The sequence below is a fragment of the Sander lucioperca genome, chromosome 12 (assembly GCF_008315115.2).
Source record: "Sander lucioperca isolate FBNREF2018 chromosome 12, SLUC_FBN_1.2, whole genome shotgun sequence".
Lineage (NCBI taxonomy): Eukaryota > Metazoa > Chordata > Actinopteri > Perciformes > Percidae > Sander > Sander lucioperca.
The window spans coordinates 33807305-33827096 of record NC_050184.1 but is presented as its reverse complement, the minus strand read 5'-3'; the positions used below and the strand labels follow the sequence as shown (position 1 = coordinate 33827096).

The 19792-nt window shown below is 42.9% G+C and overlaps 1 protein-coding gene across 15 annotated transcripts in view; it reads left to right on the top strand.

The window, feature by feature from the left end:
- Positions 1-19792, top strand: part of hspg2 (heparan sulfate proteoglycan 2) — a 121087-nt gene that overhangs the window by 40129 nt on the left and 61166 nt on the right. For 11 of the 15 annotated variants that reach the window (XM_036008542.1, XM_031290585.2, XM_036008545.1 and 8 more), the window contains exons 4-23: positions 2524-2583; positions 7235-7344; positions 7528-7586; positions 8138-8310; positions 8452-8490; positions 9682-9807; positions 9950-10159; positions 10747-10866; positions 10987-11118; positions 11974-12118; positions 13035-13192; positions 13320-13460; positions 14862-15025; positions 15739-15918; positions 16195-16391; positions 16825-16972; positions 18113-18240; positions 18476-18562; positions 18812-18870; positions 19103-19164. In XM_036008542.1, coding sequence (XP_035864435.1) covers positions 2524-2583; positions 7235-7344; positions 7528-7586; positions 8138-8310; positions 8452-8490; positions 9682-9807; positions 9950-10159; positions 10747-10866; positions 10987-11118; positions 11974-12118; positions 13035-13192; positions 13320-13460; positions 14862-15025; positions 15739-15918; positions 16195-16391; positions 16825-16972; positions 18113-18240; positions 18476-18562; positions 18812-18870; positions 19103-19164 — 2498 coding nt within the window. The remainder of the gene's footprint in view (positions 1-2523; positions 2584-7234; positions 7345-7527; positions 7587-8137; positions 8311-8451; positions 8491-9681; positions 9808-9949; positions 10160-10746; positions 10867-10986; positions 11119-11973; positions 12119-13034; positions 13193-13319; positions 13461-14861; positions 15026-15738; positions 15919-16194; positions 16392-16824; positions 16973-18112; positions 18241-18475; positions 18563-18811; positions 18871-19102; positions 19165-19792) is intronic. The other 4 variants (XM_036008544.1, XM_031290583.2, XM_036008547.1 and 1 more) reach the window with 4 other exon arrangements.

Genomic DNA, 19792 nt, shown 5'->3' with positions numbered 1-19792 from the left:
GAAGTAGCGGATATTTCATTAGCTTTGATTAGTCTGGGTCACTATTCTCGGGGGTGTGAGACCTTAGATGGTTTGGGTAGGGCAAGTTTGCCACCGCTACAGTAATGATGTATCAGGAGACATGTGTTTTTTATATGTGCAGCTGTAAAACAGCTGGATCCAGCACACCCACTTGATTATGAAGGAGCTGTTGTTCACTGCTGTCTGTCGACATTTAAGGAGGGGACTCATACAGAGTCTGTATCGGAGCAGTGTCAGCACAGTACTAGTGTAAAGTATAAAAAAATAAACATTTAGTCAAATCTGTATTTATGGACAAGATAACATAGACAGTGAACAGATACTCAAAAAACTTGGCAAAAAGGTCCCTCTCTCAAAACCCATCTTTGTTTCAGAGCGCCCGAGAGAGAGGCCTCCTCAGCTGACATTTCATGCCCCACGCTGTAACTGTATCCAAAGCAGTGGAAGAATGAATGAGTCACCACAAAACAGAACATTGTCATTGTTGCCCATGCCAGTGCAGAAGGCTTAACTTTTTGGTAAAAAAAACCGGTTATAATGGTGCTCTGTTCTTTACATTTAGGAGGGAAAACAGGAAGCAGCTCCTCCCTCCTTCTCTGCCAAAGCCCCAGGGTGTGTGTGTGTGTGTCTGACAGCAGACATGTGAAGAGCGGCGCATGGAAGTGTGTGTTTGGTTGGTAGGATATCCTCATCCTCACCCAGTCATTTCAAAAGAGATGTCCTCTGATCTTTTCTCCTTGACGCTGTCATGCGAGCAGACTTCCTTGTGTGTTTCCAGACGGTGGCTGAACTCAATAGTCAACAAAAACCACAGCATCCATTGTCTCACTGAGCATGACTGTCCACAACATGCGGATGGTAATGATTAGTGGGACAGTCGATAGCAAGAAATGGATTCTGACATTACTAGCTTCTAATACAATTGTGACGACAACTTTATTTTCTCTTCCTGCTGATGTCTTGGCTGTTTAATTTTTTTATTTATTTCCAATGCATTCTCATAAACCCGTTCGTAGGATATAGTACGAAAATGTACGCACACCAATTTGGACGATATACTACGAAATCAGGCAACCGCCGGCTGGTCAGAGCTACAGAGCTCTGCCGTATCAGAGGCAGTTGGTAGTTGAGTTTAGCCGACAATAGGTGACTGTGAGCCAGGTACAGGCGCCGCCAGATGACGGTCCTTTCAGGGGCCATGGCAGTTGAGTTTAGGGATGCACCGAATTCAGGATTCGGCTTCGGATTCGGCCGAATATTGGGCTTTTTGACGGGGTTTCTGCCAAACCTTAAAAAAAATTTCCACCGAACCCTACACTTGCACTATGCGCTAAGCTGGTTGACGTAATGACGCCGTCGTTGATTACGGGAAGGTGTTTACATAGGTGGACCGTTCAATGCAGTAGGCTGTGAGAAAGTGAAAATGGAACTCGTGAGCAGAAAAAGTGTAGTTTGGCAGTACTTTCAGTCAAAAGAAAGCCATTCAAGTCGAGCTACATGTTCAATTTGCAATGCTGATTTGTCTCGTGGTGGCAAGGACCCTACACAATACACAACATCGCCGCTGTTAAAAAACATTTGCGTACGAAACATCCGAAAGAATACGAGTTGTGCATGATAGAATCTACAGACAGCAGCCAAAATGCAGCAACTTCAGGTATGGCAAAGGAAGGACAGTCACACTGAGAATGGGAGTAGGATTCGGTATTCGGTTTCAGATCCAGCAGAATCTTAACCAGTGGATTCGGTATTCGGCCGAATCGCAAAAATCTGGATTCGGTGCATCCCTTGTTGAGTTTAGCCGAGAAAGAGTGAGCGCCATGCAGCGATGATAGTGAAGCTTAGACACCAAATCGAGTTAAGTTTAGGAAAAAGATTGTGGTTTGGGTTAAAACACTCCCAAGGAATGAAAAACACGTTTCCTGGCTGTTTTCGAACTCCGCTCCCCTGCTTGAAAGTGCTGTGTTTTGTGATCCACCCCGACCTCCTCCCTACACGGTCCAGAGCGTTCTTATATAGCAGCAGTCACTGTGGTGCATACAGCGAAAAATACGTGGAATGCTTACGAATTACAGTGCGTTACTTTTCGTTGCTACATGCACGAATGGTTTATGAGAACAGCCTGTTATTTTACATAATTTCATGCAGATCAGTATATCTTTCATTTGCTGTCTCATGCCAACTGTGTATTTCAACTCTGATCATCTCAGTGACTTTTTTCCTGATTTCCTGTTTCTGTTACAACTCTTATAGCAATTCACTTTCTGATTGTAACTTTCTGTTTTCTCTCCTCGCTTCCAATCACTTCCTTTCTAACTTTCCTGACATGTTAACATCTCTGCACCTGCCTGGCTAACTTGATTCTTCTCCCTGGTCCTTTTGTCCCTTTTCTTGTTTGATACTTGACCTTTGGCTCCCTGTTTGTCCGTGAACCTCCACGCCACGTCTCTCTTCCCCCATGTCTCTTGCCCTTTGCACTTTGCTCCTCATTGCTTGCCATAGCACACTGGTTGGACGCTTCATATCTAAGGAACATAGAGAGCCCAGTTGAACCAGACTACAGTAAGTCCTCAAGCACTTCTTTCTTTTTTTATCCTGCCGTTTCTCCCCTCTTTTGTCTTTGGCAACACTCTCCCATCACCTGCTCCGCTCAGTTATGCACTCTCATTTCCAAACACACACTCAGATAACATTCCAAAGGAAGACTCAGCTTGGGCATGCAGTGTTTGAGTCCAGCAAGTCTGTTTTTCCAAGTGTCTTGCAGGCGTCTCCCAGTGTTTTCTGATGCCAGTGGAAAATGATGTGCTTGTTCCATCGAGTAATAGAGTTCATCTCACTCGAGTGACAACACTTATGTTTCTATCTTTGTAAAGATATGTTAGAATTACATGGCTGTTCATCTCTGCGGACAGCCAACGCTTGCAAAGATGTGTTCCACGGTTTAATTTTAAAAGTGCTTGTTTGTAATTCCATGCAGATGGCTCGTCCCAATCATACGAACCAGCTGTTTCACAGAAAATCACAACTACAACATGAGTATGAAAACGTGCTTTGTTATACACAACGGTGGGTTTTGATGCTTACATCACAAGCCGTGGGAGAGCACAACGGGGCAAGCTTAACAGTAAAGCCAGAAGTTATTCCCAAGAGCTCCCCAGAGGGCAGTGAGTGGACTTGGAGACAGAGTTGTTTGGCTGGCCACCAGCAAAAGGGTTAAGTAGCAGGGGTCCTGTCTACAAGAGTTTAGCTGAGAAAAAGGGCAGCTGGCAAAAAACAGAAAAACATGAATAAAGATTTTTGATGGGATAGCCGATGTGGTTTGGGCCTTGTTCTTATAGATTCTCTCTATAGGGCTCGGGTGGTGTTGGGCCGATGCTGTGGGTGCAGCCTTGGGGGTTAAAGGTCAAGCCCAATGCGGCTGGGCTTTAAACGACAGGCTGGGCTCACTGCTCAATCAAGTCTTTGTCTTCTGCATAGGCCTCTATGTGTTCAGAGGGGGCCCATTGCACAAAGACGCCACAGTTCTACTCAATAGCTTTAATACTGTAGCTAAATAAGTTTGTGAATTAAGGGTGTGGAATGCTATTTTTCCGCTCCTTTTTTTCTTCTTCATCCCACCCGTCATGTCTGCACTCAGTTTCATCACTCTTGATGGTAGCGGTGCTTGACGAGGGGATTTCCCCCCCCCTCTCTTGATGCACAAGAGAATGGGTCTCAGAGTAAAAGAGCCGCTCGTTAGCAGCAGGGCACAAACCCGCACTCTAATCAAAGGATCTCAGGCGGCGGCGCTCCCACACTCGCCCGTCTGTAACAGGAGAGAGTTGGGGCTACAATCTTCTGTTGACCAGGCGGCGAATACCCACTCAAGTGATTAGATTATATGCGGGTCAAATGAGGCGCTTTGATGACTAACTTTGATGTTGCCTGTCTACTGGGTCCACATTCAGGCCTAACATTTATTCCTACTTGTCTGACAGTAATAGCCTGTAAAGCAAGCACCGGGGCACCCTGCCAGGCTGCGCTAAAGACTGCAGTTCTGTCATTACATGTTCACCTCACTGTGTGTTTTCACAGGCAGTGCTTAGTTTACTTTGTCATAAATGTGGCTTTCCCTCACCAGGAATGGGATGTCTTGTAGTGCAAATGCTGTGCGTAAGGGAAGAGAATTCAGCAGCGTTCAGAGAGGACAGCTGTTTACCAGCCAAAGCTCAGGCAGGGTTAGGGTTAGGGTAGAGAACACACAGCTGAGACACAACATCTTTACATTTTAATTAAGTAGCTACTAGTAAGTAAGTAGTAAGGCTGTGCAATGAATCGATTTTTGATCGCGATTTTTGTCTTTGTTTTGACTTGTGTTCTAAAGGGGAATTCAAAAAGGGAAAAGTATTGAATGAAATGTCACAGTTCAAGGTGTTTTCACCGATTGTTTTTTTTAAGTTCAACAAAGGCAACATCTTTCCAAAAGTCAATGAGTAATCGTGTTAGATTATCGTAATTTCAATATTGACCAAAATAATTTTACCAGTAAGCATGATATATGTCTGATGTCAGTGTCCACATGTCTGATTATGCTGATTATGCGTGTGTGTGTGTGTGGGCTTGTTTAACTATATTTGCGGGGTCCAAAAGCTGGGAGTCCAGTATACTTGTGGGGTCCCGACAGCTTTGTGGGGCCAAAATGCTGGACCCCACAAGTTTAAAGGGCTGTTTGAGGGTTAAGACTTGGTAGTAGGATTAGGGATAGAATTAGGTTATGGTTAGGGTGAGGGTAAGGGTTAAGGTTAGGCATTTAGTTGTGATGGTTGAGGTTAGGGTAAGGGGCTAGAGAATGCATTATGTCAATGACGGATCCCCACAAAGATAGTGCCATAATATATAGATTGTGTGTGTGTGTGTGTGTGTGTGTGTGTGTGCAGATTTATTATTTTGCTCATTATTTGGGCATGTATGTTTGGAAGTAGAGGTTCAGGAGATGCCTGCTTAGAACATGACTCTTTGCTTTTGGCATATAGCATCTGAGTGCAAGAAACGGCACAAATATTGACTTCCTCCCTAAACACTCCCTGCCAGTCTAAATTCAGAGGCTGGCAGGCCCGTCCTAACAAAGCATTGGTAGCAGTGTGAGAACGGAGCACCCTGTGGTCCTGGGCTATTTTAAGTTGCCTGCGACATTGGAATTATAATAATACAGCTGACATTTTAGTTGATAATAAGTTACTCATATAGCTCATCAAGATGTTTTATAAAGGTAGCATCTATAACTGGAGTGGAAGAATTGATTACATTAATTAATTATTTTTTTGTTTTGTTTTGGGATGTGAAAATCATGTTTAAAAGTCAACACAGCTTTGGAAACAGTTGCTCCAATAAGATGCCAAGCTTTTGAGATGTGGGATTGAAATTGGCTCTGATAAGCAAGAAGATATGTGCCATAGAAAGTGTTAGTAAAACTATTAATGTGTGAATCTTCAACTTATTTGTTAGGTGTTAATATATAAAACTGTTTGCTTACCAATGCATTTGATTAAAAATCAGCATGACGATACATACATGCATAAAAACTCATTTTGTCCACTGTCCACATATGTGGCAGATGGGCAAAGTTTTTTGGGCAGGGCAATATGAGTGCTACAGGAGAAGAAGAAGAAGAAGAAGAAACACAACTCTCTACATTCCTTCAGAGTGATTAGAGGGCAGGGTCAGGCACATCTTAGTCATTCTCTGGGTTCAGTGCCTAACTCAAAGACACTGGCAGACACAATATACTCCGTTACTGTGAAACCAACCGGCTGCTTGTAACATTTTGAAAGTGAAAGGTTGAACAAAGGGAACTAATTGCAGCTTCTGTATCATTCATGTCTGAGTGAATAACGTTCAACCAGTTGACCTATATGTTTTATGAGCGGTTAGACCAGCTACATGTAACGCAGCCTCTCTGCACACCATTGATATAATCCCAGCTGCAGCCCCCTCCGCTGCTCTCCTGCCTGCTTGCCTGATGTGTTTGACTTGGTACATGCGGAGGGAATGTTGAGGCCCCCTTCCACAGTCATTCACAGAGGACTGTCTTCTTCTTCTTCCTCTGCAGCCACTGGCGCAGTAGTGATGCTGACTCAAACTCCCACTTACCTTCCAACTCTCTGATGTCATCAGCGTTCAGTCTGGTGCAAACTCGTGGCCCTGTTAGTTTGACGATATCCACGTACTGTGTGCGTGCGTGCGTGCGTTGGGTATGCGTCTCTATGTCCATGAACCCAATTTATACTGTAAATTCATGGTTATATTTGAGTATTTTGGTGGCAGAGTGTGCCTTGTGTTAGTAGGGCAGGGCAATATATACATATATCGACAGCATGATATGAGACTAGATATGTCTTAGGTTTTGGATATCGTAATATCGTAATATGGTAAGTGTAGTCTTTTCCTGGTTTTAAAGGCTGCGTAAGAGTAAAGTGATGTAATTTTTTTCAACTTACCAGACTGTTCTAGCTGTTGGATTATTTGCCTTTAAAACTTTAGTGCATTAGCCTAGAAATCTAGACGCAGAAAGAAAATCTGGCTGCAAATGTAATTTGCAAATGTAATTTGCAGCCAGGGTCAGTCTAGCAACTCTCTGTTGGCTTGCGAGCTGGAAAAGCCAAACTCTAGCCGGGCCAATCACATTGTGTATAGAGTCGGTGGGCGGGCTTAACATAATGACGCAGAGTTACGGTGGTTCCGCGTGAATTCCCTGCTACTTGAAAACAAAGACGATGGCTGCTGCTGCTAGCGAACAGCGGTCTTTCGAATTGGCTTTAGCCGTGACTCTGGAAGACTTGGAGTTAAGCTTTTCTTTGAGAAAAGAACAAAGAAGGGCACTGAAGTCATTCTTAAAAAAGGAAGATGTGTTCGGAGTTTTGCCGACCGGATACGTCAAAAGTTTAATCTATCAGCTAGCGTTGCTCTGGTTGGTTGTAGCGCTGTCCTACTGCGTGCAGAGGGAATTTGAAAGACAACCGTTTATCGAAATTTAACGAAAGCCTATTCTCAGGGAAATATTTCCCAAACAGTATCCCATATCACATTTTATTTAATAAACTGAACCACTTAATCTTGGATCTGGCTTATAGTATCTTAAGTCTGCAAGAGATGGACATTAATGCTGAGCCTGTGGTTGTTGCATGTTATTGTGTGGTTTAGCTGACAGATGTTCCTTCCCTCTCTCTGTTTCTAGTTTATTACAGAGCACTCGTCAACTTCACCGACTCCCTGGTCTACAGCCCTGAGCTCGAGGACATCTTCTCTCCAGCTTTTAACGAGATCTCTGAAGCAGTGGTGGACACGGTGCGTCCTATTCTCACAAAGGATAAATAATCTGAATAGCAGTCATGTACAGTACACTAAGGCTACCTTATAAGGTCCAGGCGTGTTATTTATGACTTTGCTGATTTAAGTATGTGTGACCTTATGTCTGAAAATCTTGCCCAGGCTCGTTTATTTCAACTTAACTGAGTTTTCCCTCCGCAGCTGGAGTCAGAATACAACAGGATTCAAGGTGTCCAGACAGTCAGCGTGGTCCTCATTAAGTAAGAACACCAGTCCTTTAAATCATGCTTTGTGACATCGAAAGTAGATACCCTGCAGCTGTGGGCTGCTGCTGCTGCTGCTGCCTGGGTGACTTACTCTGGCCAGGTGATATTTATTTTCCTTGTTCAAAACTGCACAAGGCCAACAGTGTAGGCCTGCAGTCAGTAATTCATCAGCAGTGAGTAATTCCTATTAAGGATGTCCAAAGAGAAACCTTAGTTCAAAAGAGCTTTCCTGTTTAACCATTTCAGGGTTCCCACGGGGTCTAAAAAGTATTTAATTTTGTTTACAAAGTGTTAATTTTTTTCTTGTCCTTAATAAAATGCCATAACGTCATAAATAAATATTTTGTGTGGGTAACGTTTAAATTTACTTTATTTAGTATTTTTAGCAACTAATATATACATTTTACATTATATGGCCGTGAAGTTGGCATTACATTTACTCCTAGGTGGTAAATTTAGCTTTGAGAACCGTGGGGGTACCCAGCGTCTACAGTACACGCTTCAGACTCCGTAGCCTCACAAGGCCTTTTCTTTGCTCTTTGCAGGAAGATGATAAGAGAGGATGGCGTGGACGTATTTGTGGAGTTGGATGTGGGTTCTGACTACAACACCAATGATGAACAGATCCGCAGCGTTCTGTACAACGTGGTGAAAGAGGGAGCCATTGCTTCCTACGTCACATCAGTCCAGGGCTTTCAGTTCAGACGGCTTGGGGAAGGTAAGACCTCAACAAGGAGGAACGCCATTTAACACAGACGTGAAGTGACTCTGTTACACTGGAGTTTGCTGTATGATAACAGCAAATTAAGGTCCGCCAGAGCGGTAGGCAGTGTCCTTAACATTTCCTTCTGGTTTCTAGTTCAACCTCTGCCTCCAGTGGAGCCTATAGCCGTGCCAGGTTTGTACTGTGCCATGCCCTCTGCATGGTGACTGATCTGACTGTTCTGTAGAAGCTGTAGGATGACTGTAGTGCCTTTTTAGAAAGATACAGTCAAGCATTTTCCCCTTTTATGATGTTGGAATTTTATGATGATCATGTACAAGCAATGGTCATTGGGTTTGATGAATGTTTTGCATGGAATCACCGATGTAAAGTTGACTTCTGAGTGTCCCTAAAGTCCGGTAGCGCACAGTGAATAAGAATGACTTTTGCATGGCATGAGTTTGATTACAAATGCTGCTGTTCACTGCAGTCTAAATCATCTTTTTCATTCACGCAAATTCCACCAACCCAGTACACAGGCAAGGCAGCTGATAGAGGATAATGGTAACTTTATCTTTAATGTCTTTACTCAGAAGATAGGGTTCCCATCTATCTGTCTGTCTCAGCTTATCTGACCGCCTGTCTATCCATCTATCTGCGTGTCTGTCAGTCTTGTCTTGTCTAGTCTCGTGTGTCTAGCTTAGTCCGTCTAGTCTAGTTTGCGTGTCGGTCTAGTTTGTCTATCTATGTTGTCCGTCCAGTCTGTCCAGTCCATAGACTGTAAAATTAGTGGACGTAGCATCCATGACGTCCTCCATTGGTTTTTGGACTGCCGTTTTGAAGCCTCGAGTTTGGCGATACGGGCGGGCCATCTTGGTTTTTTGCAACCTGATGTGGCAATTTTTGACGAGAGGGTGGAGCTGGGGAGGATGACACCGTCAAGCCAATGTTGTTTATGGTTTCATGGCACTGCACTAAGCTAAACGCTAAAGAGGGAAAGTTGACGATTTTCCATCCCATCCATCCATCCATCCTCATACTCACCCATCCATCCATCCATCCTCCCACCCATCCACCCATCCACCCATCCATCCATCCATCCATCCATCCATCTCTTAATCCTTTTCAAATGTATAATATCCTGGTATCCTGGTAAGTATCTGGAAGCACACCCCTAACGATAGTCTTTACAACATGCCTGAGGTGCACTCGCTGTAGTACTCTGATGGCTGAGAGGTCCAGTGTGCTGTTGTTTTTCACCTGACTTTGTTTTATTTGTGCTGTGATGTGACATTAGTGTAGTGCATTGGCTTTATTGTAGCGTTGGCTTGCATGTATTTGATAATTCAACACTCCCCCCTCCCCCCCCCTCTCTCTCTCTCTCAGTAACCCCTGGCATCAGACCCTGCATGCCAGATGAGTTCAGGTGTGGTGATGGGACATGTATCCTGATGGAATACCTGTGTGACAACAGACCAGACTGCAGAGACATGAGTGATGAGACCAATTGTGGTGAGTGGCTTCAGCTTGGCTGGCCTGCAAGTTGGCTATAGCTATAGCATGGAACACTGGCCGGACGTGAGACACACCCACTTACACTAACAACTCTAACCGCTTTGTACATCTGCTAAGTTTAATCAGAGATTTGTTTTAGACAAAAAACAGACGCCCCCTCCGGTCTCCACCACCCCTACCACCACAACCCCCACCACCACCCCCATCAAGAAGCCCCCACGGCCCCCCAGCCCACCTGGACCCTGCAGAGCGGATCAAGCCACATGCCAGAGCGGAGAGTGTATCCCTCGAGACTACATCTGTGACGGAGAGAGGGACTGTTCGGACGGAAGCGACGAGTTCAGATGTGGTAAGTACAGTCTTGTGTAAAGTACTTGAAAGCAATACTTGAGTAAAAGTATCTTACCAGAAAATTACTTTGGTAGACGTTTAAGCCACCCTTTAGAATATTACTTGAATAAAAGACTTAAAGTATCTGATATTTACTGTACTTAAGTATCAAAAGTAATTTTCTGATTTTAAATGTACTTAATTATTAGAAGTAAAAGTAAAAACAAAAAACTTTGATTATGAACGTAATGGTGGCTTCCTTATAGTAAAGCACAATATTCAGGGTTTTCACACCTTCTTAAACATCACATTCAAAGTCTAACATCAACAAAGAGAAAAACAGAAACCCAATTTGAATTTTTTTTAGAGGAAGAATCTTTCACTCCACCGTACGAAAAACTAGCAATTATTGAAGATGCTTAGGGGAAATGTATCGGAGTAAAGGTTTACATTTTATTCAGGAAATGTAGTATAAATAACGTAAGTACAGTAACTACGTATTTATACTTTTTTTACATTACAACACTGGGTAAGTACCACAGCCATGTGTATGTGCACACTCTGAGGCAACAACATACGCTCTAATTATCCTCAATCTTTGCACAGGTACTCCATCTCCCTGTGAACCCAATGAGTTCAAGTGTAAAAATGGCCGCTGTGCCCTTAAGCTCTGGCGCTGTGATGGAGACAACGACTGTGAGGATAACTCGGATGAAACAGACTGCCGTAAGTCTCCATTTCGTTTTTGAGTCATTAAAGGTCTGCCTTGAAGGGAATAGGTTAATGATCAATCCTCTCATCTGCTACTGTGAACAAGTGATTTATACCATTTTGTCATACCTACAGCCACCAAGGGTCCTGACGACAGGTGTGCTCCTGAGCAGTTTGAATGCCTGACCGATCGCACCTGCATCCCAGCTAGCTACCAGTGTGATGACGAGCCAGACTGCCCTGACCGCTCGGATGAGTACGGCTGCAGTAAGTCTCACACCAACAGCTGTCTTACAGCTCTCTGCTCGAAATCTTTCTTTCTCCTTCATGCACATTTCACTCTTCTTTCTTACTTTTTGCACTCTCTCTCTCTCTCTCTCTCGCTTTAGTCCCGATTTGATTCTTTCACGATACATGGGTGCTGATTCGATTTGTATTGCCATTTTCTTTTATTGCGATTTGATACTATTGAGTATTGCAATCTTCTTTTCCTTCTTTAACAAAAACAAAAGTTGAATAATACACTTCTAGAGACAATATATCATGAGACATTTCTAAAAACGAATTGTTTTCTAAGAAGAATGCACATCACATGTCAGTCTGACATTTATTTCAATTGTAAAGAACATAACCTGGATTTTCTGCTTTCGCTGTGTTTTGCTGTAAACGGATATGATGTAGTCACCGTCAGTGGTACTGTTTGAACAGAAAATATTTAGGTGAATCATTGGTAGAAAAAATAGAATAAAAAAATATTGATTCTAGGCAAAAGAATCACGATACATATACGATTTTCGATTTCCCACCCCAACTCTCAATACTTCTTTGACTCTCCTCTATAGTCACCCTCTGAGCTCCTTTGTACGCTATGACTAATTTGCTGTGAACCCAGCTATTTTCACACGTGTTGACTGAGACACAGAGCTTTTTTTGTGAACCATCCATTCCTGAGAACTGAAAGGGAATTGTCCCTCCATAGCAGAGAATTATGCTTCCTCTGACTCTTCAGGCATTTATGAGCTTCACCGGTTCGCCAAATCACATGCCAGCCTTTTTTTTTTTTTTGTACACGTGCATTTATTATGGGGTTAAAGCAATTCTCATCTTCTTGACGCTTTGCAGCCCCTCCAACAGTGACAAGCCCGCCGGAAGAGTCCATTCAGGCAGCGCGGGGGGCAACAGTGACGTTCAACTGTCAGGCTGTGGGAGTGCCAACACCTATCATCACCTGGAGACTCAACTGGGGACACATTCCTCTCAGTGGCAGGTGGGTTTGATTAGAAATTCTCCTTCTGTGCTGTAATTAAATTAAAACTAAAATAACTCATTTTGACATCATTACAGTACAGTTTATTAATGGTTTGAGGAAAATGCTGTCCACATGATTTTAAATATCTTTGGAACCGCTAAATGTTAAAAATTGATTTGTGTTGATGCTACTTTCCGAAAAGCATGTGTTGCACTGTTTGGGCAAGCTGTCTCAAAAAAAACATCTGCATCGTGTGAGAGCCAATCTCGCCTGATAGATCTGCAGCAGACCATGAAAATTAGAAAATGACTATGAAAGAATTTGTCTTCTCTGCACATTTCTCACATGGCATGATGACGGTCAAACAGCCCTGTTAGATCAGTGTTTATGTGCTGAGTCATAATTTTATTTCGACCTGTGATTCTAATTACTGAGATATTTGTGGTGTACTCCAAAAGTTGCTCTATCAGAATGTTCATTCAGGGCGTAGTCTGCTGTGTGTGTGTGTGTGTGTGTGTGTGTGTGTGTGTGTGTGTGTGTGTGTGTGTGTGTGTGTGTGTGTGTGTGTGTGTGTGTGGTTAGGCAATTACAGTTGAATGTTATGGATGTTATGTTATGAATATTTCTGCAGACTGTTACAGTGAGAGTCAGAGACCAGAGGGTTCCTATTATGGTCTGCGCCGTAGTTGAAGTAAACTCTCGACTGAGTTTATTACTGTAAAAGCGATCATCTGTGCTGTATTTCTGTGTTAAGATAAGATTAGTGAAGATTCTTTTTTTCTCTTCTCATTGCATTTACATACAATGAGATTCAGGTGTACTACCTGAGACTGTGCTAATAAAAATACCAGTCAAACATCTCACATTCACACACATGCAACTCACACACACAAACAGTAAACCGTTTGTAATAACGTAGTAAAAATGTTCCCAGGATCTCCATGACCAGCGAGAATGGCCGCGGCAGTCTGACCATCCGCGATGTGAAGGAGGCAGATCAGGGGGCGTACACCTGTGAGGCCATCAATGCTAAAGGCCTGGTGTTTGGGATCCCTGACGGAGTCCTTACTCTGACATCCAGTCCAAATCCAGGTACACCTTACACCACATTTTTGCTGTGGTTTCACCATCAGAAACACTACGGTTTTTACTATAACTTAATTCTAGTTACAATAAGAATATAAATCGACTTGTGTCTGTTTTTTCTTCTTCTCTGTAGGCAACTGTCCTGATGGTCACTTCAGTGTGGAGCGCCGCTGCGTGTCCTGCTTCTGTGCCGGACTCTCCAAGAACTGCAAAGGAACCGGCCGCTACCGCAACCAGATCAGCCTGCGTTTCACTGATGAGGAAGACTTCAAAGGCACTGAGACTATTCATGCTTTAAAAACTGACAAGAGAGCTAACAGAACGAATACACTGTCAACTGAATCAGAGATGTGGACTTCAGACTTGGTGACTTGAACTCAAGTCGACTCGAGTCACCGTTTTGATGACTTGTGACTTGACTTGACAAAAAAATAAATGACTTGAGACTTGACTTGTAAGTCAATGACTCGAGACTTGACTTGACTTGAGGAATGGTGACTCGGATGACTTGCATGTATTCATAAGTTTGAATGTTAGCTGTTAAATATAAAATATGATTACATAACTTTGTCACGGTTCTGTCTAACTATCAAGTGTGCTACGCAGCGGCAGCAGTGCAAACTGTAAATCATGATTGGATGACTCAAAAAGCTCCCCAGTATGTGATTGTCATGGTTGGATGACTGGCTGCCAGTCAAACTCCTCGCTATGGCAACACGTAACATCAAAGACCCCTGATTAAGCCTCATTAGTCAGACTAGAACACCACAAGGGCTGTGTCTGTACCACGAGTAATCACTTCTTGATGATAAAAACAGTGACTTGATTTGAGACTTGGGACTTGCCCTAACTTAGGACTCGACTTGACTTGCCCCCAAAAAAATAACTCGAGACTTGTAGGGCCCTATCTTGCACCCAGCGCAGCGTGGCGCAAAGCCTGACGCATGTGTCTCTGCTAGTTTAAGACCGTCCAGCACCCATGTCGTTTAAATAATAAATGCACCTGCGCCCATCTGTGCGCCCATGGGTGTGCTGGTCTTACATGGAGGTGTGTTCAGGGGAATTCTTGGCGTATTGCTATCTTGAGGCAGCGGAAAGTTATCGTGCCATTGACCAACAAAAACCTGGTCTAAAGTCAATAACGCAGCATTTCATTGTTATTTTAATAGCGCATTAGTAAAATGGGCCTAAGCTCGTGCACAGCGCTCACACTATGCTTGTTACACACACACAGGGAAGCGCAGCAACACACAAACATGCAAAAGATTACAAACAACAATATTACGGTGCAAATCCGCCATCATAATAGCAATGCGCCAAGGTACAAACGCGCCTGGCTTTTAAAGGGAATGGGAGATGACACTCTGATTGGTTTATTGCATGTTACGCCCAAAACACAACTATGAATTAATGAAGACACTAAGTACAACCCTTCTGAACCATGCACCCGGCGCACGGACCCTTTTTTCCGCCGTCAAACTAGCAAAAGTGGATTTGGACACGCCCTAAACGCACCTGCGCCATGCGATTCATGCCGTGCGCTTAGAGCGTTAAAATAGGGCCCATAGACTTACTTGGAACTTGAGCAAAGATGACTTGGTCACAACACTGACTGAAATACCTTTTTAAAAGTTTGTGAAGTCCTGCTGAGTGAATCTGTTATTCTTAATTACAGGAGTGAATGTCAGCTACCCGGCCAGGCCAGGCACTCCTCCTCTCTCCTCCACTCAGCTCCTCATTAACCCAGAGATGGAAGAGTTCCAGCTCGTCGACCTGTCGCGCCGTTTCCTCAACCTCGACTCCTTCTGGACCCTGCCTCGCCAGTTCCTGGGCAACAAGGTAAAGAGTCAAATAATTTACAGAGGGCTGCACAATATATCGTTTTTTTTTAAATTTTTTTTTTTTTTATCGTCAACAGCTAACATTCGTCAACTGGCGCAATAAACACATCGCAAAAGGCTGTGACATATCGCGAAAGACACTCAGATTTTTTTGTGTTATTTGAAAGAAAATATCGGTAGAAAACTGCACTTTAAAATGTAACTGACATTTTTTTTAGTGGTGCCTTTTATATTCAATTCAATGTTCAATTTGTTCAATAAAAGAATGTTAGAAATTATTTCCTTTTGTTTGTTTTAAGATTATTTTTTTTTTTTGGGCTTTTCTGCATTTAATTTGACAGGACAGCTAGGTAAGAAAGGGGAGAGAGAGGGGGAAGACATGCAGGAAATCGTCACAGGTCGGATTTGAACCCTGGACTTCTGTGTCGAGGCATAAACCTCTCAGTATATGTGCACCTGCTCTACCCACTGAGCCAACCCGGCCACCTATTGTTTGTTTTAAATTCAACAAGCAATTTGTTGTATTTTAGCAGAAGACTAAAAGCAGCAGAAATGCAGAACTGAGTGCACTTTAATATCGTTATTTATCGCGATGTTCAACCAACGTTATTGCATATTGTTTCTCATATCGTGCAACCCTATTACAGACTTTATTTCACTTAACTAATTATCACACTTAATCATAAAAAAAATCATTGAATGTATTTTCAGATTGACTCCTATGGAGGATCCCTCAAGTTCAAGGTGCGGTACACATTGGCCCGCGGTCTGTCTGAGCCTGTGGAGAAGCCTGATGTGATGCTGGTTGGAAATGGACGCAGGCTGGTGTACCGCAGAGGCAACCCCACCCCTGCCCGAGTGGTCAACCAGAAGGAGATCAAATTCACTGAAGTAAGTCTTTGGTTAAGAAAGAGCAGATTCTGCACAATCCTGTGGTAGATGAGTGATGAGGACTCGCAGTTCTTTACAAAAGAAATACAAAAATGATGTAGCGTTTTTCTACAAATTTGAAAAATGAGGAATACAAATACACAGTTCACACCAAATTTCACAATAACAAAATATCATTTTATAATATAATGTAAAAATGAAAGCTGAACATCTGAAATCCTGAAATTGATTTGAAGTACATACATACATCAGTAACCCCTCTTGTTATTGTTTCAGGATAGATGGCAGCACTCCAATGGCCGCTCTGTGAGCCGGGAGGAGCTGATGATGACGCTGGCCAACCTGGACGGCATCAGCATCCGCACCATCTACGACAACCACATGGTCAGCGTGGGACTCAGCGACATTGTCATGGAAACCACCACTGTGGAGTTCAGCACTCTGGGTCATGCTAAGGATGTCGAAGAGTGCAGGTAAGAAACCCTCGAGCACGAAACTGTGGGGTTAGGTGAGATGGGAGATCCAGTCAGCGGTCTACAATCAAAGCAACCTGTTGGGACCAGTGTGTCCAGTGTGTGCATATTTAGAGTGAAAAAGTGCTGCACAATAATACAGTACCATTTATATATGCAATGAAATGTTTTAGAAATACAATAATGTATTTTGAGGGACTGTTTGGGGGCCATGCACGGTTCAATTCCAGCCATAGACCTTTGTTGCATTTCCCTCTCTCTACTTTTTTTTTTGTCATATCTCCACTGTAAATTAAATTTGCTAGCGTAAGACAGCTGTTTTTTGTTTACAACATGAGAAAAGGTTACAATTTGTAGCGTTGTAATTTGACTCGTCATAGTGTTGTGGAAACAGTTTGACCCGCTTGGTGATACTTATATTTATCATTCCCAGATGTCCTCCTGGATATTCAGGCCTGTCCTGTGAGATGTGTTCCCCTGGTTTCGAACGTGTGCCTGGTGGCTCCTATCTTGGCACCTGTGCTGGTTGTAACTGTTATGGACACGCCAGCGCCTGTGATCCAATCAGCGGACACTGTCTGGTAATAGCTAACTCTCTTTTTTGGCTAGAATAGCTGTAAGTCACTTAGGATGAATTGGAGTTTGTGGATAGTCACTTCCTTACTGGAAAACATGGCAGAGTTTAGCGTGTTGATCAAAACAGATGTTTGTCTGCTTCATGGAAATACTCTTATTTACTTTCTTGCCAAGAGTTAGTTGAGAAGATCAATAGCACTCTTGAGTATGTACGCTAAATATGAAGCCGGAGCCAGCAGGCGATTAGCTTAGCTTAGAATAAAGACAAGTAGAAACTCCAAAAATAAAAAAGACATCAGCCTACTACTATACTACTATATGCTGTTTCCCCCTCCAGTCCTTATGCTAAGCTAAGCTAATTAACTCCTTGCTCTAGCTTCATTGTTGAAGTAGTAGTAGTCTCGCATTGCCAGACCTATCTCCACAGCGCTGCAGAGTAAGGTCTGGCTACACCACACACATTCTGGGATATGAGAAAAAAGAGTCTGAGTTGTTTGCATTTCTTTAAACCAATCACAATCGTCTTGCACTAAGCTCCGGACGCAGCGACGGTGGCTCTGCAATATTGCCTCGGGAAGGAACTTGTTTTGCTGGAACATTTGCACCTTCGAAAAAAAAAAAAACGCCACAAACAATATTTAATGAAGTTAACTGTTCACACTATACAGTAACGTGAGCTATTTAAATTAGCTGGATACATGATTAAACCTCATTTGCTCTTACCAGTGACCACCAATCAGTCCCAAAACGTCCCAGTTAGAGAGTAAATGCCGTAAACATATTCTTTGTAAATCTTTACAACCATTCTCCGAAAGAACCAAGCAGGCCTGCCTTGTTGCACAATGCAAATTTTCTTCAAAACTCACCATTTTCAGCATGTAGCTTGCTAGCTCGAAGGTTGTTGTTTCCCGAAGGGAACAGAGTTTGACAACGGCAACAAACTGGGAGCGGAAGGCGAGGGACATCTGGTGCGTGTCCATCGCCTTCCCCTCATGTCAGGCAATGATTCTGGAAATGTTCTTCCGTTGATCCCGACTAGAGTAGAAGAAAGCGAATAAGTGTATTTTCCAAAATGTCAAACTCTTCCTTTCTTTTTTGAGTGGCATCCCTGCGAGAGAATGACCAGTGTGTTCTCCCTGCCACAGAGCTGCCAACACAACACAGAGGGCCCTCAGTGTGATAAGTGTCGCCCGGGCTACTTTGGTGACCCAAGCAGAGGTCGCCCCGATGACTGCAAGCCCTGTCCCTGCCCGTACTATGAGACATCCCGCCGGTAAGGTCACACACACACACACACACACACACACACACACACACACACACACACACACACACACACACATCTACTGTACAAATAGGAGCAGACACATTCACACCCACAGACCACACAAAGCATCAGTGGGAATATAACCTAACCCTGCAAATATTTGAGCGGTGATTTATTCATGCCACTCATTAACGCGCTGTTGTCGATTTTAATCTATGGCTTCTTTTACTTGGCTTTGTAGTTTTTCTGACACCTGCTTCCTGGACGTCGACCAACAGCCAACATGTGACGCCTGCAGGCCCGGCTACACAGGGAGACGCTGCGAAAAGTGAGGAAACCTGTGTTATCAAGTTACCGTCTCAATAGTTTAGATGTGGTTTATGAGACATGATATCACTCTTTGATGACTGGTAGTAATAACAAATGTCATCATATTTATACTTTACCAGAAGACTATGATGACTATTAATAATAAAACCTACCCTAGAATACGGTTTTGACGAATGAAGATTGAAGGTAACAAGCAGTAGGAGCTATTACAAATAGGTCAATCGTTTATGGTTTTGTTTTATTTCAGGTGTGCTCCTGGTTACCAGGGTAACCCTCTTCTGCCTAATGGAAAATGTGCTCCTAACCGTGAGTACATGTTCAACACATTTGTTGTTTTCAAGGCATGAAATGGACAGAAGCTGTAGCCAGCAATATGCCCACACAGGGGTCTTTTTACTGTAAAGATTACCATGGTGTTCCCCACCCCCCCAGTAGAATGTGGTCATGGCTCAGGTATGCAGAATGGCTGGAACACTCCCAGGTGCACTTTCCACCCCATACAGTATGTCATCGTCTTTCCATTGCTCTCTCCCTGCAGAAAGCTCCAAGTGTGATAACAGAGGAACTATCAGCTCCAGCAGCAGACCATGCAGCTGCAAGGTATGTATGCAGTATGGCAAACTGCGAAAATAATTTTAAGATAAGATTAAGATAAGGCCTTTATTGTTGCTCTCGCTCTTCTCTATCAGGATTATATTACAGGGTACCCATGGGGTCTTAAAAGTATTACAAAAAAGTCTTAAATATAATATTCTAAAAATAGAGCCTTAAGTATTGTGTTTCGTTTACAAAGTATTAGAGTTTGTTTACAAAGGTCGTAAATCTTTTCTTGTCCTTTCGTAGGATTAAATAAATATTTTGTGTGGATAACTTTGTTTTGTATTTTTAGTTTTTTTTATAGCATAAGATCTCTAAGTGCGACACATATTTATTCATTTGTTATTAGACGACAAACACTTCACAAAAATGTTTATTTAATTCAGGTAATGTTACTTGGTTAATTATTATTTTCTCGAACTTAAAATCCACACTGATTTTCCATCATATGGCCGTGAAGTCGGCATTACATTTCCTTCAAGGTGGTATTAAACATAACAAAACAATAAACAAAAAATTAACTTTGAGAATCCTCCATTTATCCTGAAATCTGTTGTATATTAGAGGCTGACGTGTCGCGCTGTTTTGATTTTTTTCTCTGTCATCTTTTATGAAAGAAATACTGCTTGAC